At 37.5% G+C, this 22,881-nt stretch overlaps 1 protein-coding gene across 2 annotated transcripts; it reads right to left on the reverse strand.

Moving 5' to 3' along the window:
- Positions 1-5,812: 5,812 nt before the first annotated feature.
- On the reverse strand, positions 5,813-22,879 carry TYW3 (tRNA-yW synthesizing protein 3 homolog). Of its 2 annotated transcripts, XM_082421160.1 has the most exons (6): positions 22,603-22,878; positions 19,972-20,052; positions 18,779-18,877; positions 18,490-18,561; positions 16,092-16,225; positions 5,813-6,287 (listed from the first exon to the last, which is right to left on the reverse strand). In XM_082421160.1, exons 1-6 carry the CDS (start codon positions 22,774-22,776, stop codon positions 6,059-6,061), a joined length of 789 nt encoding a protein of 262 aa, XP_082277286.1. In that variant the 5' UTR covers positions 22,777-22,878; the 3' UTR covers positions 5,813-6,058. The 2 variants fall into 2 exon arrangements, with proteins under 2 accessions (XP_082277286.1, XP_082277287.1); XM_082421161.1 differs by lacking the exon at positions 18,490-18,561 and having other exon boundaries at positions 22,603-22,879.
- Between the last annotated feature and the right edge of the window lie 2 nt (positions 22,880-22,881).

The following is a 22,881-nucleotide window of genomic DNA, read 5'->3' on the forward strand; positions in this document are numbered from 1 at the left end:
TACATATATATTTTTTAAGATTCTTTTCCGTTATATGTTAATACAAGACATTGAATATAGTTCCTTGTGCTATACAGTGAATCGTTCATGTTTATCTTAAACATTTTTAACGAGGGGCCCCACGTTTCCATTTTGCAGTGTCCTCTGAAAATTATATAGCCTGTCCTGCTCTAATCTCTTATTTATTATATAGTACACTAACATCATCGTTTAACTCCCCCGAATTTCTAACCAAGTGTTGCCAACCCTGGTGCCCACAGGAACCAAGCACTGAAGTGTGAATGATTGCAGCAGGTGAGACAGGGAGCCAGTAGGGGGTGCTGCAGCTGTAGTGAGCAGGAAAACAAGCGCGTCCAAAAGGGGGAGCCAGTCCTCGGCTCTGCTAAGAGCTGGCTCAGTGTAGCCAGATCCTCCAATTTTTCAAGAAAAACGATGTACTTTAAAAAAAAGTCATCATATTTTAAAATATTGTTTCAATTAGGAAAAATATCCTCTGTGTGGGCCAAACGAAACACATGTGCTTGGCTGTAACTCAGCCACTAGTTTATGATGTCTGGCCTAAGATTTCAAAAACAAAACCATGTTTTTTAATTTCCCTCTCTGTTCCTCAATAAACTTGACAACTTTTCCCCCTCTCTTTTAGAAAACAAAGGTAGTTAACAAAATTAAACAATGGAGAATCTGGGACTTAGCAATAGGTGCTTGCCTCCGTCCTGGGGGAAGGGAAAAAATTTCCTCTTATTATGGATGGATCAATGACAATAAAAACAAATGACAAGGCAATTCTCAATAGGTTATCTTGTATTTTATTACTAAATATCCCTGCCGCAGTTATTAATATTGTTGATCAGGCATGTGGATAGAATATATAAGTAAAATAACATGTTAAGGGACGCTAAGGAGTGAGTGGGATTCAGTGTCTTCTTAGGCTCTTGGCAGTGCCTGGCCACTCTTCTGTAACCTAAAAGGTCCAGGGTGGTTCTGTTACCTCAGGCAAAGGGATTAGGAGGCAGCCCCTCTCTTCCGGAGTCTCATGCAGATACTCACTTTATAGAATTCTTTTTTATTGAAGTATAGTTAATTTACAATGTTGTGTTAATTTCTGCTGTTCAGCAAAGTGACTCAATTATACACATATATACATCCTTTTTAATATTCTTTTCCAGTATGGTTTATCCCTGTGCTACACCGTAGGACCTTATTGTTTATCTACAGTAGGACCTTGTTGTTTACTGAATCTTTGAAACAGTTCCCTTGGGGGTCAGTTTGGATGAGTGAAAGAAAGTCAGTGGATTACAAGGCCTTTAGAGAGATTTTTAAACAACGGAATGTGTAGTCATTCCACCACAGGATGCTGTCCTCTACACACACATGCTTTTCCTACAATTCTTATGTGTTTAGGGCTTATTTTCTAAAATTGTTTCTCTTCTTTTTCCGTCTACCTGCCTGGCAAGTATTTCCATATTCTACTCATTAAATTAGAAGAAATGTTCCAGATATTCTGAGATTAAGATTTTTTCCTCCCCAAATTCCCTCCTGGCAGTACTGTATATAAGAATGTGCACTGCACGACTTCAAAGAGTGCCATGCACATTGTCATCTGTGGGGAATGTCTCCTTCTCCTGGAGTTGTACAGAGTCCAACACATAGCTATGCATGTGGCCGTTCCTCCTGGCAGCTGCCTGAGACCTAACGATAAGGACAGTGACTTAACTAATTAAAATATTGGAAGCTCCTCCTATATTATAGGAGGAGCTATGACATGAATATAACATGAATACACAAAATCTGTGATATAGATACATTGCAACTATAATTGTTGCTTTTTCCTTTTTCGTTAAAAAATCTTTAATTCCTCTCCAGTGCCTTCAGGATTACGTCTGTTACCAGTGGCTTCTAAAAGGGGTGGGTTGATTTTATCAGAACCATTTGGATGAGTTGTTTAAAAAATAAAGATTCCCAGAAAGAAAGGAAAAAATAAAAAGAGATTCCAAGACTCTGAAGATTCTGGCTTGAGAGGTCTAGAGTAGGGCCTGGGATTCAGTGTTTTAGAAAGCAGCCTGGCATGCCCAGTCCCATTCCCACCAGGGAATTCTGCTGAACAGCCCTGTTTAGGAAACACTGGTCTACCTCCATGCTGGACCACAAGGCCCTTCACAGTTGTGCTTCAACCAGCTTGACTCATTTCAGACCACATGTTGTATTTCAGCTTTCATGGAATATTCACCATCACTGAATACATCATGTTCTTTGGTGCCTCATATTACACATTCCTCTGTCTACAAGAGTTTTGCTTGGATTTTTCTGTCAAGTGAACTTGTTTCTTGGCCTTTAAAACCTAAACGACATGGTATCCCCTTGAATTGTGATGGTAGTACTCCCTTGCCTAGAATCAATTATTCCTGCCAAGTTCTTATAACAGTATGTATTGTAGAAGTGATCCTCAAATATTGTTTAGATACTTCCCCCAAAAGAATTTTTAAAACTCTGTACTTAATATAAAAATTTATTTGCCTCATAAGTTTAAATCACTACCAATGATATAATTTGTAGCACATTAAAAAATCAGCTCTTTATAATAAACATATGCCATCACTTTCTCAAATATAGCCAAAATAAACTCAGTACTTTAGGTCAGGTTCTTGAAGAAGAAGACACCATTCTAGTGCAAGTGATTTATTAAGCAGGAGCTCCCAGGAGAAATGCGGAAGGGAGGGGGAAAAACATGATAGGATTAAGGTGACGTCCCAGCCTTAGCCTGATGCTGCTGGGAGCTTAAATGGCAATTGCACATCCAAGTTTATCCCATTTCTGGGCAACAGAACTGTCTTTTGAAACTCTGCACTTGTCATTATTGGCTGTGAGACAGTGAGTGTGTGTGTGGTGGGGGTGGGTAGAGGGCAGGAAACAGACTCCCAGGTTTTTTGTCCTCTATTTTAGAATGAAGAGGCTCCAGCAGCCTAAAGCAAGAGCAGCCAAGCATACAAACTGGGAGATGGGGCACAGCACTAAGGAGAGGGAGCTGGGCCATCTGGATGGGTTCCAGAGGTATCCTCAACAATACCCCATGATGTGATAATATTATTAATTTTAAAAATATATTAGACTTCTGATTCTGGAAGATGGAGTAGATATACTTTTTCTTATTCCTTCCACTAAGTGCAACTAAAACCTCTGGACAGGGAATTCCCTGGCGGTCCAGTGGTTAGGACCTGGCACTTTCACTGCTGGGGCCTGGGTTCAACCCCTGGTTGGGGAACTAAGATCCTGCAGCCACGCAGCACAACCAAAAATAAAAATAAAAACTCTAGACACTACGTATAGAACAAACATAAGAAGACTCTGAGAGATGACAAGGGAAAGGTAGACCAGCTAGGGATTTGGGGACCTAAAGAACAACATAATTGTGAGTTCCCTGGGTTTTCTTTTTACCTCACATATCCCAGACTGGGCATTGGAAATGCCCAGCAACCCGGAAATGTCAATGGGCTCAGATAAAAAAAAAAAAAAAAGCCCCAACAAAAGTCTGCTTTCTCTAGCCAAAGAACCAGGAAACAGTCAAACAAGAGAACACTTCTGAAAAGTAACAGCTGTACTGGAGAGGCCCAGCAGTTAGTCAGAGTATAGGAGACTGACCAGGCCAGGAGAGGCGGGAATCATTGTCTCAGAGGTGAAGGCTACTGGGATGGATGAGTTAGCTGGGGTGCAGACAGGAATGCAAGATGAAGGCCAAAGACAGAAACTTGGGAATGCCTACAGCGCTATTACCCTTTGGTTTCCAATTAGAGAACGACTTGGGAGCTTTAAAAGAAAAAATACACGTGCTTATCCCTGGAGAGTCTCAGGTCTTTTCCGCATTTTTTCAAGGTTCTAAAGATGATTCTAAGGTGCAATAAATGTTGAAAAATATTAAAGTGTTGGAGAGAAAAATAACTGATGATTCACTATAAACAGGGAAATGATTGAGAAGAAAGCATTCAGGATGCCAATGAAAGGGCAGATTCAGGGGTGTAAGAGTGTTAACGGGGCCAAATGTTGCAGGATGGCAAGAAGATGGAGGACTCAAAATGACTAAGGGAAATATTAGTATCTTACTCTAAAGGCCAAAGAGAGTTCAGAGCCATGATAGAAAAAAGGAGTAAACCTGGGCATATATCCAGACAAAACTATAATTCGAAAACATACATGCACCCCTATGTTCATAACAGCACTATTTATAGTAGCCAAGACATGGAAACAACCTAAATGTCCATCGACAGATGAATGGATAAAGAAGATGTGGTACATATACAGATGGAATATTACTCAGCCATAAAAAGAATGAAATAATGCCATTTGCAGCAACATGGATGGACCTAGCGATTATCATACTAAGTGAAGTCAGAAAGACAAATAACATATGACATCACTTACACGTGGAATCTAAAATATGACACAAATGAACTTTTCTATGGAACAGAAATAGACTCACAGACATAGAGAACAGACTTGTGGTTGTCAAGGGGGAGTGGGGCAGAGGAGGGAAGGATTGGGAGTTTGGGATTAGCAGAGGCAAACTATTATATATAGAATGGATAAACAAGGTCCTACTGTATAGCATGGGGAACTATATTCAATATCCTGTGATAAAATCATAATGGAAAAGAATATGAAAAAGAATATATACATATGTATAACTGAATCACTTTGCTGTATGGCAGAAATTAACACAACATTATAAATCAATTATACTTCAGTAAAATTTTTTAAAATAATAATAGTTTAAAAAAAAGAAAGAAAAAAGAAGTAAAGAAAAATCTCACAGTAATTTTGGAGCTTCCTGGACCCCATCCCTGATAAATTTGCTTAGAGGACAATAGATAGCTATAAAGTCGATTGACTTTAAAAAATGAGAGTACGAAATGGTGTCAGAAGATAAGCATCTGGGATACAAATCTAAAAATAATTTATATAAAGACTTAAGCAAGTTATAAAAATATTAGGAAAGGCCAAAATCACAACTCAATGTTGACTACCTCATATAATTTTTCTTACTTGATGTTCTGGTGTTTTTGTCTTTCAATTTATTAGTTCTATGACTAACTAGAAATTTCTCTTTAAATGTATACTTTCTATGATTTGATATTCTGAAAATACATTGTGAAAAATCTTCAATTTATAATGAAAATAAATAGCAAAGTAAATAGTAACATATATGCAAAATGGTCTTATTAAGCGCTTTCACATTTTTATTTAACTTGATCCTGTCAACACTCCTCTGGTGTAAATATGGGAGGGATCAGAATTACTATTATGCGGAAGAGGAAATGGAAGCCCTTGGAAATTAAGTGATTCGCTTAAGGACCACCAACTTCTCTGTAGCAGTCAGAACTCAAACCCGAGGCTTCTGATTCTTTGCAATTTTTCATAGCACATTTATTCTATTGAGATTCCTGTGTCATAAGTTATCATTTCTGACCAGGCGTAGTGAAAAACTAAGCCCACCTGCTTCATGGAGGATGTGCCAGTGGCAAGCTCTGGTTTGTGAGAAATAATGGGGAAAGAGGGTTCAAGTATAATATTTTGTCCTGAACAAAAAGGATATCAGTTGTTTTATCCACAATGGCTAAAGAGAGGAAAAAACTTGTCCTTGGACTCCATGGCAACAAGCAGCAAAGTGACCCCCTTGAAGGCTGGAGATTTCAAAGTTAAAAATACGTAAAATGTTGTTATGATTTTTACTCTAATATTCCTAATGTTAAGGCTCTCTTGAAAGGGTATTATAGTTCTCCTGTTTTACAGAAGTAGAAACTGAAACTTAAGGAGAGAGAAGCATTAAAAATCATAATTTTATTTTTGCAATGACTGTGTGACTAAAAAAGATGGTATTTAAGAGCAAATATTGATACTATACACAGCTATTTTTAAAAGCTAAGGGTTTCCCTAAAATATAGAGAAAAATTAAATCTTGTTTTTCTGAAAGGCTGATACACTCAACAAACTAAAATACTCCTATAAAGAGCAGCTTTATAATATCTATTAGAAACATTATTCTACCAAGACACTTCAGAACCAAATCTCAGTAATCTTCAGGGAAGATAGTAACACTGAGTCCTGGATCATCATGATCATCATTTTCAAGTTCTTTATTATTTTCTTCAGTAATATATTTGCCACATGCTTTTTCTGGGTTTCTTTTTTTCTTGTGAGTATATGATGAGTTATTTTTTTCTCTGATTTTCTCTTTGGGAAATGAGGTCATAGAAATAGTTTCTTTTTCCAAAGCATGTTGTAGGCAGTTGTAAAACCTGTAAAGAAATAAAGTATTACTGTTATATCTGTGTGTTCTGAAACAAAATGAAATACACCTAGAATTTATAAATTACATAAACCAGTGTCTCATATTAACCTCAAGATATAGAATAAATCACAGAAATAACGTGCTTCTTGCTTTTATGATTTTTTACTTAGGAAAAGAAATGTTTCAGTTCTTTAAGAACAGTCCTGAAAACTGGATTGGAATCACCTCTTGATAACCTCTATCCTACCTTAATTTCTATTCCAGATACAGGAATCAAACAAAGATTTAAAAAAAGAAAAAAATATATTTCTTTAAAAAGAATCATAAATGTAATAGAGGCTCATTTTAGAGAATTTGCAAAATATGTGAAGTTACAAATACAGATCACCTTTACATAACTACCTAAAAATAATGACTCTCATATTTTTATTCTTTCCAGTTTATTAGTGTATTCTGAATTAATACATCTGTACGTGTATACATATACCTACTGTCTTTTATACAACTGTGATATTACATATAAAGTTTTACATTGTTTTTTCAAATTTAATATTTATTGAAAACACTTTCCATGTCACTAAATGAACTACAAAATAATACTTCTTAATGGTAGTATAACATTATGCCACTTAGACTAGCCTTAATTTACTTTCAAATTTTCCCAATACAAACAACAATGTGATAAACATTTTGGAAATAATGTGATCTGAGTGTCTAGCTATTTAGGATAGATACCTAGAAATGTAACTACATGGTTAAAGGTTATAAATATTTAAGGCTCTTGATAAGCACTACCTGTTTTCCAGAATGGGTATTCAAAAAATACGCTTCTAAGGGCAGAACTTGAGAGACCACTTCACTCATACAGTGAATATTACATCAAAAAACACGCTTTACTTATAGGTGATTACGGTCTCTCATTATTTATATTTTCATTTCTTTGTTTGAAAGTGAAATTGAACATTTTTTATTAGCTATTTTAATTTTTTAATGTAAATTATTCTTTTCCTTTACTCATTTTCCTGCTGGAGTTTTTGTGTTAGTTTTCAGCATACGTTGGAAAGCAGCAGGATGGCTTGGTATGCTGTGTGTGCGTCACACGAGTGGTCCCCTGGGAAAGCTGAGGTTGGCTAATTCCAACCTCACTGAGTCTCGATTTCCTCATTTATAAAACTAGCTATTATCCTGTACCTAGCAGGGATGTCGGAGGGATATATATGTAAGTACCTAGCACAGTGCCTGGCACCGAGTAAGTTCTCAAAAACGACTATTGTTATGGAATATAAACTCCATGAGACCAAGGACTCCATCTATCTTGTCTTCTGTTATATTCTTAGCATGGAGTACAGTACAGCCACACTTGGGTAAAAGTATGCCAAGTAAGTGAATAAATAACTACTGAACAAAAAAGGTAAATATGGATGTATTATCTTAGGTCCCAAATAAAATGATCTGAAAGTTGAGAACTCCTTTGCCACTGCAGGGATCTCATCATGCTTTAATATCCTATTATAATGGGAAGCTATGACAGGAAATTTCTGACATCTACAGAAGAGACTGCTATTTGGACCAATTTTCTTCTTTCTTTAATTCAATGAACAGGCTAAGTTCTGCTTGCAAAAGCTCTAAAACTGCCCTAAAAAACCCAAGATAATCACCTCTTCCCAAATACTCCACACAATGCTAATATATACCTAACATGATTACTAATATCCTATCCATATTTCAAGAACTTATATACTCATCACTGTACACCTTGATATCTAGCACCATGCCTGGCAGATAATAAGGGCTAATTGATATTTCTAAAATGAATAAATCAGTCTCAAAGAGGGAGGTACAGTAAAAGGGAAAACAGTATTTTAAGAGTTATAGCAAAAGGCTTTGAAAAATATTAACTGATGTTTAATTTTTTAGACCCCATAACATGGTAACAACCTTTTCATTTAATGCATTCCTTATATCCTTACTTAACTGAAACCTGGTTTCCCACAAGGACTCCACTGCCCTGCATTCCTCTTAAGTGGAGACTGCTTATTCTTTCCATATCCTGCCTCAGAGTTGAGCGATAAGGTCAGAATTCACCTGCCTCACCAACAGTTTGCCAGACTAAACTCCTTCATGTGCCCCTCTGGTTATCTAACAATATTCTGTTCAGTCCTTTACATTCATGGAAACTTCTACACTTGGCTTGATCTTTGTCTCCAGGTCTTGCCATCATCCTGGGTGACTTCAATGACTAGTTTTCTTCTCATCTTCCACAATGCCTATTTAGAATGGTTTTAAAAAATGACCCAGTAGCATAACTCATTTTATCTAAAACAAATCCAAGCATGCTACAAAAGGGTATGAATCACCCTTATCTGATAATAAGAGGTTATTCATGATGTGCAACTTTATATTCTATCTTTCTCTACCCAACCCTGCTCTTTAAACTTAGGTAACCAAGTCTTTTCTCTGGATTCTACTGCATTCCTAGAAAATTAAAGATAAGACTAAATTCCTCTTTTATGATCACAGAAAATTAACAGCTGTGTAAAATACCTTGTCAATTACATTAAAAAGGTAATTAAAGAGGAACAGGTGCCTTACTTTAATCTTCCATCAAACAACCTAAGAATTCAAAGCTATATCCTTGGGGTACCAAAAAAACAACTGGTAAAATGGAACAAAGACCTTTCCATGTTGAAAGCCAAGAATAAAACTTCAACTACTTTTTTGTTTTCCTTGGTTAAGGGAACTTTTAAAATGTCCTTTGGTAAACTGTCTTACTAAGTCAGAAATTTGTTTTCCAATTACACGTTCTCTTCTCATGATATGACCCTTTACACAGCATTCTAAAGCCCAATTCTCACAGTGTAATTTTCTCAGCTCTCAAAGGCAACAAAAAGAGCTTGGAGTATAAAACGAAATGTATGCTCAGGTAACTGTTTTGTTCCCCCCTCAAAAGAAAATCAAATTGTCTTCAGTTTTTCTACCTCCACAGTCAAGATTATCATGACATAGGGCAACCTGTATATAGTTCTCTTCATGAGAGAACTTTTCAGACCAGTGCTGGGAAAATGAATTCTTGTTTCTTGGATCAGTTAGAGGACCATGTGCAATAAAAAGTTGGTATTTCGTTGACTTCTGAAATAGGAACATAAAATTAATGAAATCTAGGCACAATTTCATACCCTTTTAAGGCTTGCATTATTCACAAAAAACAAAAGAAGGCTATTCTCATATATCATGTATTTGGATTTTTAACTGATTTTAAGCTCTAGCATTTTTTATTAAAAAACATGTATGTGACAGGGCCTGTGCCAGTGCTAGAAACAGGTAAGAAATGTGGTCTGTGCCCTCAGGGAGCTCAGGGTTTAATGGGGGCTGCAGAGCTGTAAAGATACATTCAACGTGCCATGAGAAAGCTAAGATAAAGTAGGAGCACACTGGGGGCACTGGGGGCACTTTGCTCTAAGTAAGATCATGAAATGTTCCTTGGAAAAAAACCCAATGCCTGGGCTGAATTGCAAGGATGAGTGGAAGCTGGCTAGGTAAAGGGAGAGGAATTATGAGAGGAAAAATTGAAGGGAGGGGACATCCAAGGAGGAACTATCAGAAAATATGTGTTTTCACTATTTACTTCTCTGATCTTCATTATCTACTTCTCTGATCTTAAGTATACAGGGAAATGTGTGAGTTATTTATTTACCAGCTTTAGTTCCATTTTAAAAACTTAAGACTTGACTCCTTCTCTTCTCCCCCCGTTTCTATCTGCTGCCACATTCGGGTTATGTCCTGCAGTATCTCTCCCATTCATTTTGTTACTCGGGGTCCTGTTACTTCTTGCCTGGACTGTGTAGCAAGAGCCTACTCCTGCTTGCCCCATGAGTAAGCCATCTTACATCTTCCAGAATAATCACCCTAAGGCTCTGAAGCCATAAAAGTAGTACTACTGCTAGAAAAAGTCTGTCAGCTAAATTGAGCAAATATTTATTGACCACTTCTCCTGTCAGACACTCAGAAAATAATACGAAACTGTCTTTTGCCTTTGGTGAACTCAATATAATGTGTTAACTTTTAAGTTCCTTTATTGTTTAGGATAAACTCAATAAACATTTATTGGGTTTCTACTGTGAGCCAGACACTCTATAAGGTTTTAGGATGAGAGATATTTGAAGTGTGTGTATGTATGGGTATGTGTTTGGTTGGTGGGAGGGGAAAGTCAGTCCTATACACAATGTGACCAAGTCGTACTGGGGAAAAAAAGACATATGTGCAATTAAATAACTGTAATTTAATATGGTTCACATTTCTGTTTTCACTTAGGCATAAATTGTAATAATGCCGGTAAATGATAATAAGAATGTGAACCAAGGAAATGGGTAAATGAGGTTGAGATTAAGATAAGGAAGATATTAAGGAAAGGCTGATGGGATATTTTGGTTAGATATAGTCAATAGGTTATTAGACATATGGGCCCAGGACTCAGGAGAGATTTGGAAGATCTACCAGTATCTGGGGAAGTTGCTGAAGCAATGGGCCAGGAAAGGAATCCTGGAGAACGATAGCATTTAAACAAGAGAAATCCAGAAGGAAGCTAAGAAAAAGCACCACAAACAGGAAGGAAAGCAGCAGTGATGTAACAGAAATTCTTACCGACAGGTATATGAAATAATGCTCAATGTCACTAATTATCAGGGAAATGAAAATCAAAACCACAATGAGATATCACCTCACACCTGTCAGAACGCCAATTATCAAAAAAACAAAAGACAACAAGTGTTGGCAAGGATGTTGAGAAAAGGAAACCCTTGTATACTGTTGGTGGGAATGTAAAATGGTGCAGTTCCTGTGGAAAAGAGTATGGAGGTTCTTCAAAAAATTAAACATAAAATTACCATATCATCTAGCAATTCCATTTCTGGGTAAATATCCAAAATAACTGAAAGCAGACACTCAAACAGATATTTGTATACCCATGTTCACAGCATCATTATTCACAATAGCTAAAAGGTAGAAAAAACTCAAACATCCATTGATGAATGAATGGATAAACAATATATGTTAAATACAATGGAATATTATTCAGCCTTAAAAAGAAGTAAACTTCTGCAAAGGAGGCAAGACTATACAATGGAGAAAAGACAGTCTCTTCAATAAATGGTGCTCGGAAAACTGGACAGCTACATGTAAAAGAATGAAATTAGAACATTCTCTAACACCATACACAAAAATAAACTCAAAATGGATGAAAGACCTAAATGTAAGACCAGACACTATAAAACTCTTAGAGGAAAACACAAGCAGAACACTGACATAAATCGCAGCAATATCTTTCGATCTGTCTCCTAGAGTAATGGAAATAAAAACAAAAGTAAACAAACGGGACCTAACTAAACTCAAAAGCTTTTGCACAGCAAAGGAAACCATAAACAAGACGAAAAGACAATCCTCCGAATGGGAGAAAATATTTGCAAACAACGCGACCAACAAGGGATTAATCTCCAAAATTTACAAACAGCTCACATGGCTCAATATCAATAAAACAAACAACCCAATCAAAAAATAGGCAGAAGACTGAAACAGACATTTCTCTAAAGAAGACATACAGATGGCCAAGAGGCACATGAAAAGATGCTCAACATTGCTAATTACTAGAGAAATGCAAATCAAAACTACAATGAGATACCACTTCACACCAGTGAGAATGGCCATCATCAAAAAGTCTACAAACAATAAATGCTGGAGAGGGTGTGTAGAAAGGGAACCCTCCTACACTATTTGTGGGAATGTAAATTGGTGCAGCCACTGTGGAAAACAGTATGGAGGTTCCTTAAAAAACTAAAAATAGAGCTACCATATGATCCAGCAATCCCACTCCTGGGCATCTATCTGGAGAAAACCATGGTTGGAAAGGATATATGCACCCCAATGTTCATTGCAGCACTGTTTACAATAGCCAAGACGTGGAAGCAACCTAAATGTCCATCGCAAATGAATGGATAAAGAAGATGTGGTACATATATACAATGGAATATTACTCAGCCATTAAAAAGAATGAAATAATGCCATCTGTAGCAACATGGATGGACCTGGAGATTATTATACTAAGTGAAGTAAGTCAGCCAGAGAAAGACAAATATCATATGATATCACTTATGTGTGGAATCTAAAAAATATGATACAAGTGAACTTATTTACAAAACAGAAACAGATTCACAGACTTAGAAAACAAACTTATGGTTACCAAAGGGGAAAGTTGGGGGAGGGATAAATTGGGAGTCTGGGATTGACATATACACACTACTATATTTAAAACAGATAACCAACAAGGACCTACTGTATAGCACAGGGAACTCTGCTCAATATTCTGTAATAACCTAAATGGGAAAAGAATTTGAAAAAGAATAGATATATGTATATGCATAACTGAATCACTTTGCTGTACACCTAAAACTAACACAACATTGTAAATCAACTATAGTCCAATATAAAATAAAAATTAAAAAAAAGAAAAAAGAAAGCCTGCAAAGAGAAAAAAAAAAAAGTAAACTTCTGATCACACTACACATGGATAAACCCTGACAACATTATGCTAAGTGAACTAAGCCAAACACAAAAGGACAAATATTATATGATTCCACTTGTATGAGGTACCTGGAATAGTCAAAATCATAAGAGACAGAAAACAGAAGAGTGGTTACCAGGGGCTGGGAGTTTGGGGAGTGGAGAATTATTGTTTAATGGGGATGGAGTTTCAGTTTGGGATAATGAAGAGGGTCTGGACATAAATAGCAGTGATAGTGGTGGTTGCATAGCAATGTGAATGTACCTAATGCCAATGAACTGTATAATGGTTAAAATTATAAATTTTAGTTATGTATATTTTACCACAAAAAAACCAACCATTGGAAATATTCATTTACTTTTCAGTCTAATTTGCTTTATTTTTATCAATATTATATGCCAATATATTTGGCCCTTCTACTCTATATTTAAAAAAAAAATTTTTTTTTAAGATGCCATGCTTTTTTAAATTGGAGTATAGTTGACTTACAATGTAGTGTTAGTTTCAGGTGTACAGCGAAGTGAATTAGTTATACATACACATATATCCACTTTTTTTAGACTCTTCTCCCATATAGGTCATTACATAGCATTGAGTAGGGTTCCCTGTGCTATACAGTAGGTCCTTATTAGTTACCTATTTTATAGATAGTAGTGTGTATATGTCAATCCTTACCTCCCAATTTATCCCTCCCACCACCCCCTTCCACCCTGGTAACCGTAAGATTGTTTTCTACATCTGTAACTCTATTTCTGTTTATTCTACATTTTATTTAACATTTATTGTCTTATTATACAGTTGGTGAGAAGAACATGGCTAATTCCATCCAACCCAAGTCAGTCCTGATCTCTTATTAATAGCTACAAAGATAGCCCTCCACTTGTAATGGGTAAATAGATCTCCAAACTTCATATTTTTTACCTGGAAATCATTATGTATGAAATTATCTTACTCTTCCCACTAAGAAGTGGGCTTAGGAATTGTTTTTTACAGAAGAGGCTTTTTTTCTATTAAAATTATTTTACCTTTTGATTTTCATATCTCAAGAATATTTCTTATTGCTGGAATGTTACGCATTAGGATTTTAACTTTTAAAAATTCTCTTATTATAGTTGTTTGAATTTGAAACTTTGGTCCAATTTTAGTACTCAACGTCTGATTGCAGAACTCATCACCTCCAGTGTTTATTTTTTCTCTTTTCCACAGCAGAAGAGTAACTCTTTCTCTGCATTTGGTTGAATATACAGCTGTTCCCAAAGGAGCTCCCTAATTTGTTCACCCTTTCTGAATTCACATGTAATCTTCTAATCAGTATCTTAAGAAACTTTTTACCCTTCTTTAATTTTTCATTGATTTTACATGATGAGCATGACTCTCCTGATAGCAGCATGCACACCATAATCTCAAAACATATTTTTGAGTCAATGGATTTAAAGCATAATTTGATTTTATAGTTGGTGAACGTGACTCAATTAACTTCACCAGGTGTATAGTTAGTTGATCTTGGGCTATATTTATAATCTTATTGAAATTCAAGGAAGGAAACAGAGAAACTGATTTGCTACCTCGTACATTTTCGCCAACAGTCTCACTAGAATACTATCTAACAACCGTAGTCAACTTTTGGAATGGTACCAGTAAGTACCTACATACAGTTCAAACTCTGTAGTCTGGTGGAGGGGCTGAGTACCTTCAGTTGCTTACTTGAAATCATCACTTTATTTAGAATGTTTGCTCAAAGAACCTTGTGGCCAGGTAAGCTCTCAGCTTTTCTCAGCCAGGCTTCCGCTAAAAAATTCAGCCCTAATGCCTGCAGACATCCATTGTATGTCATGAATTACTTCTCTCCAATGTATCTAGACTAGTACAAGTTATATACCACTGTTGGGAGAACTGAGAAATAGTCACTTGAATAATTTTGTTAATCCTGTGGTTCAAATAAGGAGCCCTGGTTAAGAAAGCCTGGATGGCGGTACTGATGTGATTATAGGTTTATTCTCTGTATGAGTCGGTGAAGAAGGAGAAAGGCTATCCTATCCTAAGAATCCATGAGGTGACACGGACAGGGCCTGTCGTTATACATATGCTGTCCAGTGTACACTAAAATTGTTCTTTAAGATAAGTAGGTACAAGAAAAATGAAGCCAGGAGGGTTGAGTAAGTTGTGGAGGAAGCAGGATTTGAACTCAGTTCTGCCTCTGGAGCCCATTTCTACCTCTTTCCACCACGCCACACTGCTGCCATTGGCACTTCTGGCCTTAGCTGCTTCGTAAAAAGTTCTAGGTGTTAAAGAATTTTAAGCAGGCAAATTAAGCAATAGGATTCCTTTTCATTTCAGACAGGATTCTGATGGTGATACGGAGAATGGCTTAGCAGAGAGACATACTGGAAGCATTCTACTATGAGACCAGCTAATAAGGTTACTGCAATGGTCCTGAATAAAGAACACGGCAGGAAGGGTGGGGAGAGAAGAATGACTCAGGAGTTATTTAGGCAGTGATTGGCTAGTTGTGAGGTGACCAAAGGGGTGGGGGAAAAAGCAAAAAGAAAATTATAAATGACAACAAGATGACCATCAGTCCTTAAATAACTCAGAAATTTACATCTTACTGATGGTAGGTCAGTGGCATTTATCTTCATATATAAAAGGCAGCATAATAGTCACTTCTTTACATCAAAGATTCTATTCTTGGGAAAAAGTTGAAAAAGAAAGTCATGTAAAATTAATCTACCAGGAGGTGAAGTTTAAGAACAGAGAAATATAAAGATGTGAACTGATAGCCATTATCCTTCTGACTGGTACAATTATGCCAATTCAAATCTAATGCATGACAGGAGCCGGGTTCTGAACTAGCCAGAGGTATAAAGTATTTATCAGACTAAAATTAACCAGGCTGTTCTCCTCAAAAGGAGATTCTAGGTAGTCTTCAGTAGGTCACATCCAGGAGGCAGAGTGTACCTCCTCCCTGGCTGCCTTCAGCTGGATCAGTTATGGTCCCTGGGGCTGCTGGGCTCTTACCTGAGTGACTTTCTCCTTTATGCCTGTTGCTGGCAGTCACGTGTCCCACTGTCCTCCATGGAGCTTCCTCCCCTTTATGCTCCATTTAGTACCCATTGCAGTCTGGCCTACTCTCATCAATTACTTTCATCACCTTAACTATTCGTGATAAGGCTACAAATATAAAAGCAGTTGGGAGTATCAACTGAAGATGGTGTATATTAATATTTTCAAAGAAGACCTAGGCATGTAAGACTATACCTTTCAATTCTCTTCTTGTTTTCCTCCATTTTTTGATTTGCTATCTTTATCAGGAAGTTGATATATTCCTCTGTCACCATCAGTTTTCCTTTATGGGTTAATGGAACTTCTAAGCCATGTGTGCTCCGGACAGCCTGCAAGGAGCAATTTAGATACGATGACTTATGTACTAGAGAAACTGAAGATAACTAAAGAAAAGTCCCAGTCAGGGCTGTGCTTATATATAGTTTAGCTCCATTACAATATTTAAGTTTGTGCTTTGATATAATTTTGTTAAATACAGTTGAATCAAAGGAGATTCAAATAGATTTTCCCATCGTATAAAATCATTTGTAAAGCAAGTCATTCTATACATTGTCTTTCAGAGAAGCACATATTATCAAAGAATCCAATGAACTTAACAGTATCACTCTCACCAAAGCTAAGAAAGCTTTAATACACTATTTAAAGAAAAGAAATAAATGAAACCTCAACAGAAGCTTCAAGGGAAAATCAGAATGGACTGGATGCTAAGGGGCCTCTTAGCACTGCTTGAGCAGGGTTGTTACAAGATAAACCATATGCCTTTTCTCTCTCACAAAGTGGCTGCTTTCTCAATGCTTTAGGGTTGCCAATGTTACTAACCCTGCTGATGAAACAGTCAACATATTCCAAGTAAATCCAAGCACTGGATATAGGTTAAGAAACAACAAAAACTATTATGAGGCATAAAAATTCATTCAACAAGCCTTTACTAGGCATCTGCAATGTTCTAGGCCCCATGTAAGGTATGAAGGTACAGGATGAATATAACATGGTCCCTGCCCTTAAAAGAGCTAACACTTCTGAACAGGAAACAAACAAGCGAACAGAGAATCACAATACATCATGGTGCTATGACAGAAGAAACACATACGTGTACATGTGCATGCATGCACATACATGTGCACACAAAATGCTAAGGAAATGTAGAAGAGGAGCAACTAACTGAGACAGGTCGTGGTTTTATGGGAAAGGTGGCATCTGAATTGGAATTTTAAAGGGTAAGTGTAATTTCACCAGATGTAAAAATGGGAGAAGGGGAGCATTCCAGCCAGAGGATTAACTTTTCTATAGTCATGGGAACATGAAAAGCATAATACGTTTGGGAAACAACCAATAGTATTCTATCTGGCTGGGGTGGAAGTATGCTGGCGGAACATGAGCATAAATAAGGTAGATGAAAAACAGTTTATATAAGGCCTGAGAAAACACCAGGAGACCTTGACTTCTTTAAAAGGGGGATTCTGACAGTATTGGCTAGAGGGACTGAAGGAGAAGATGGGTAGGAGGAAGACCAGTCAGGAGACCACTATAAAGATAGAGGTGAGGGACGATGACGGCTCAAGCAGGTGCAGTGGCAGAGGGCTTGGAGAGGTGGAGTCAGGAGTGAGAAATCAGAGGCAGATGGGACAGGACTTGTCGCTAATTGAATATGGAAGACAAAGGAGAGAAGGTGAAAGAGTGGCTCTGTTCTTGCCTGGGCCACCACTCGCAGTGGGGACTGAGATGGGGATGCAAGTCAGTACCGTGAGCTTTCATTTTCTGTTTAGTCATGCTTTACAGATGTCTTCTTTTTAAGCCACCTCTTTTTGGAAAATAGGCTATTTGTTAAAAATAGATAGAAAAAAGGAAAGTCTAGGGAGCTAGAATGGAAGACGATCTGAAGTAGTTCAGAAGCAAACAAGGTACACCATGCCAAACAGTAAACACAAACAGTAGCTACCACGTGTGATCAGAGAGAATAGGGCAAAATCACTAGGGGTTGGCTTGGCCAGGAAAGGACTCAGAGAGGCTGTGGGACTTAGAAGGAACCTTAAAGATCTTCTAGTCCAGGGGTCGGCAAACCTTTCCTGTGAAAGGATAGATAATAAATATTTTCAACTTTGCAGGCCATACAATATCTGTCACAACTACTCAATTCTGCCATCGCAGCACAAAAGCAACCTTAGACAGTAATTAATCAAATGGGTGTACTGGAACTGCCTGCCCGGGGGCTGAATGTGGCCCTAGGGCAGTAGTTCGAGAGATACCTGATATAGCTGAGAAAGTTCAGTCCCTGATGGATCCAGGCAGAAGACTTTAGACCCCGGGTCTGTGATTCTTTCCACTACATCATGGTGCTGATTAAATTGGGCCTTGACTATTTAGGATGAGGAGGACGGAGAGAATCGAGTTAAAAGTAAGTGGAGGGGAATACTGTAAAATATGACCTCAAATGTAAATCTAACAACTCTGGACTTTGCCCTGTACAGAAAAGTCAGCCACTGAAGGCTTCTGAGCAAGGGAATGACAAGAAGACTTGAGTAGAAGGTTATTCAATAATCTGGATTACTTCATGATCAAAAAAGTGCTTTTTGCCAAACAAAAGGTGTCATACCAACATAGTCTTTCCTCTCTTTCCCACTGTTATGCCGGAGTTCCTGAAACCAGAATCTATTGCCACTGAATGCTGTAAGAAAATAAATTTGTTAAATTTGGACCATCTGGCTAATCAAATAAACACTTTAGCCCTACAAACTGCAGAAACATTTATAATCCCAAATCTATAATTAAATAAAACACTAGTTGATTAAACTAGCATTGCATTAATTTGGGTAGAAAATTTAAAGTTTAAAATTAAATCTACTCACATACCTATAAGTTCAAGTATAATCACAAAATTTTACCAGAATCTGTGCATCCTGCAACTGTCGACACTGCACATGAAGAACAAGTGGTTCAAATTTCAAAATGGCATCGCCATTCGCTTTCTTTAGGGCTACAATCTAAATAAACGGAAAATGTTAGGATCAGACACAAATACATGATCCTGTTCTTTGGTGACCCTTTATCCTACGTAACTTCAATTCTTCCAAAGAACTTTCAGACTCATTCTGCATCCTTCCACAGTAACTTTTCACTCTGTTTTCTTGGTCCTCTTTCTCCAAAACGTATTGATCCGCTTATTCTTTTAAGAGACCTGATTTCTAATTCTCCCATAAACCTTCTGTGTCATTCTTTCCAACCATACCTCAAAAAAGTAAACTACTACTCTATTTAATTCCATAGCAGATTTTTCATTAAGGAATATGGTATATAAAGACTAGAAGGTCTAGAAGGTACTAGAAGGTCTGTCTAAATGTTTTGCTGTTAGATTGAGGTTTGAGGCACATATACTATTATGTCTCAGCTAGAAGCTATATAAGGCAGTCGTTACTTCTGTCTGCCTAGTCTCCCTGCACCATCCTCCCTCCTTCACATCATTTGATTCCGGTGGGACTGTCAAGTGTGACCCTGTCACTCATCACTCCCACTATCATAATATCAGAGATGCCAAGTGCCTAGGTGTGATCAAGGATAGCATTCCATTCTACTGGCTAAAATAGCTGATCTCAGGGGGGAGAACACCTAACCAGGAAGGATGACTCAGTGTCCTTTGGAAATGAAACATGGATCTTAAAAAGTACATCTTTTTCTGCTGGGGTTGCTGGCAGCTATCTTTCCTGCCACAAAGATTATCTGCCACAGAAGAGGAGAAGGGCAAACATACAGAGAGAACCAGTACCCAAAGGAGATGGAGACTGAGTGAGCTTTGAAGACAATATTTAAGCACCTGAGTCAGTAACGTAAAATGCCTGACTAATGCAAACTTATACGAACTTATCTAAACATTTTAATTTAGGAAACTAAATAATCCAGCACAGATAATAATCTCCCACAACTAAAAAAAAAGCCATTGTAATGAATTCTCTTTAGGCTTTATAATCTACAGTCATTATGATTCTGCACATAAACCACCCTGAATTTTCTATTCTTTTCATATGTATTTAAAGTGACTGTGAATTAAAGTTTATTTCTAAATTTATATATAAAAATTTACCACATCATCTTTCACACAGGGTTTGTGTGTAACCAGTAGCCAGCAACAGTTTTGTTTCTGAACCTCAGAACCATTTATACCCTAAAATGAAAAAATAACATAATTTAATTTATCATATAATATTTACAAAATAATAAGTACAATGTATAGCATATTTTAGGCTTTCTTAAATTAATAATCCGACGTGATTTTAAGTATTACTGAGAACAATTCAACAGGCTTTTGGGTAAAGTTAACGTAAATGTTAACAAAAATGAAACCAAATTATTTGAGATAGAAAGAAAGTAATTTGTTTATTAAGGTAAAAGAACTTAATAAATATTTTCTGAAATACGGTCATGATTTTGTCAGGAGCAAAGGGATTATCACAAGGGGTTGTGATATAACGAGTAGCCCCTAAATTGTACTCTAGCTGTTTTATATGATTAGCACAATATTAAAAAACATTTTTTTTGAATTCCTTTTGTAAGAAAGCACTGTTCCAGTCCCACACAGGACCTACCACTTTTTACTGACACCTGATCTGTTCATACCTTCCTATGTCCCTAGTCGCTATAGGCATAAACTTGTGACCTCTGGATTAGACCTTATGTGTAGTCCCAAAGGGCAGAGCTAGGATTGAAAGATCAAAATTTCAAGAGGGCAAATATTTTAACGTAACTTTTTGCTTATTAACTGGAAAAATGTTTATTTGCTAAGTTCTATTAGGTACTTTAGATATAAACAGATCCTACCCTCAAGGACACTGGAAAGAGGATGCAGGAAACACATGCACTTTTAAATGACTATACTTCTACAAGGTAACTTCTTTTTTTTTTCTTAAAGTTATGCATGTTCTCTTTCTTTTTTTTACAATGTAACTTTTATACAGTGGGTACACAGGAGACTTTGCTGTCTGGCTTTGGAAAGGAGAAGAGCTGTGCTTGTCCTAAATAACTGATTTGTTTTCACTGAATGACCTCAGTGACTTATGTTTCTGATCTTATGCTGGCTGCTCTAAATCTTACAGCCAAACGTGTGGCCCACCTCTAGCAAATTTACAGAGTCTAGTGGTATATTTTGAGAACTAATGCCATCTCTGCTTTATCTTATCTATACTCCCTTTATGCAGATTTTCTCACTTTTTATTTTTCTTTTTGTATTGCCTGTTTGTAAGTTGATCCAAATTCTTCCAGAAATAAGGCAAAGTGAAAATAAATACAAGCTATAAGATAATACATAAAATGAAAAGAGGTTCAGAAAAAGTCCTAAGGCAGTTCAGAAGAAATAGTCATGGCTTCCAAATGGATGTGTGTGTGTATATTCAGGTAGAAAAGGGGAGTTTGGGGCAGTACGTCTCAGATATGCAGAAATGGGGGAAGACATTTTAGGAAAAATAAACATGAGCAAAGGCAAAGGCAGATAAATATAAGAGGAAAAAGAGAATAGTTGTTTCAGTAAACAGATTAAGATGAAGAGGAATAGTGGAAAACAGCTGAAAGGTATACTAGAGTATTTCAGCATAGATGAGTGACATGCACAGAGTTGTGCTTTAGAAAGGGGAATCTATTAATGGTGTGTAACATGGTTTGGGGTAGAAAGACTGGTAGAGTTCAGTGAACAGGTAGAGTTCAGTGACCTGTTAGGAAACCACTGCAGAAATCCAGGTAAGACAGGGCAGGAGAAATGGAGGAAGAGAGAGAGATCAAGACAAGCAAGAGTGCCAGTGCTCAGGGGGCAATGGAAGCAATATAAGAACGAGCAGGCCCTGCTAACTTGGGAGACCAGCAAATGGTCTGTCAGTGAGGAGCTAAAGAATGAATTTATGAGTGTGCTGTCTTTCATGCTCTGAATTCAGTCCTAATGTTAAAATGAACACACAGCTAACTTTTACAGTGCACTTAATATGCCAGGCACGGGGCTAAAGGTTTCAAATAAATTATCCCATTTCCTCTGCATAGAATCCCTGTGAAGTGGATACTCGTTATTATCCTTAGTTCATGGAACAAGAAGGGGCTAAGTTTAGATAACTTCCCTAAAGTCACATAGCCAGTAATACCCAAAACTGGTTTAGAATCTAAGCAGTATCACTCCAAAGCCTGAGGGACTGACCACTATCACAGACTACATACTAATGTACTTTCTCAGGTAATGTAAAAATTACCAGAGTTGTAATAACGGAGTGAGCCACTAGGAGGCAGTGAACTTCTTAACCATAGCGATCTTCAATCAAGTGGTTAACAACCATTTGGTAGAGCGGTTAACGAGAAGACAGCCGCCTCGCCAGGCTGGGAAGTCTTTAAATTTCCTTAGTATTAAAAAAATAAAATTCTCTAACCCTTGCAACTCAAGATCATTCCCAGGCCAGTAATTTCAGCATCACTTGGGGGCTTGTCAGAAATACAGATCAGACCCTCCTCTAGACCTACAGAATCAGAATCTGTATTTTAAAATATCTCCAAGTGATTAACAGACACATTAAAATTTTAGAAGCATTGGTTTAAGTCACCCTCTCAGTTTCCTTGATAAAGAAACCGAGACCACCGGTCAGAAGAACAAACACAGACGGGGTGTTACATTGGGTGAGCACAAGGCTCCTGGTGTTGCACACTACAGAGCAGGCGCTGGAAGGGCACAAAGGGTCCTGCTCACCTGGTCTAGGAGGATGATGCGGCCAGCGCAGGAACTGGTGGTGAAAAACTGTTCTCGCCCATTTAGGAGCTGCACAAGCTCTACCACATCCTCGTCCACACTGCCTTTCCGGCTGAGGTCCGCTTTGCTCAGACACTGCGCCTTCCATTTTCTGAACTCTGCGCTACGATCCATGCGACGAGGGAGTCAGGGTCTGCGCTTTCACGTTAGCCTCGCCTTTCCCTGGGGGCAGCCATATTGAAGCCAGTGGTGGCCGGAAAGGTCCAAACTCCTTCCTCG

This window comes from Balaenoptera physalus, assembly GCF_965194825.1.
Source record: "Balaenoptera physalus genome assembly, chromosome: 1".
Taxonomy (NCBI): domain Eukaryota; kingdom Metazoa; phylum Chordata; class Mammalia; order Artiodactyla; family Balaenopteridae; genus Balaenoptera; species Balaenoptera physalus.

Excerpts from the sequence above, each read along its gene's own strand:
- TYW3 (XM_082421160.1), bottom strand. The coding sequence starts at position 22,776 with ATGGATCGTAGCGCAGAGTTCAGAAAATGGAAGGCGCAGTGTCTGAGC. Across the intron at positions 18,562-18,778 it reads TGCAGGATGCACAGATTCTG|CATTCAGTGGCAATAGATTC; the intron begins GTAAAATTTTGT and ends ATTTTCTTACAG. Across the intron at positions 16,226-18,489 it reads AGAGAGGAAAGACTATGTTG|GCTGTCCGGAGCACACATGG; the intron begins GTATGACACCTT and ends TGCTCCTTGCAG.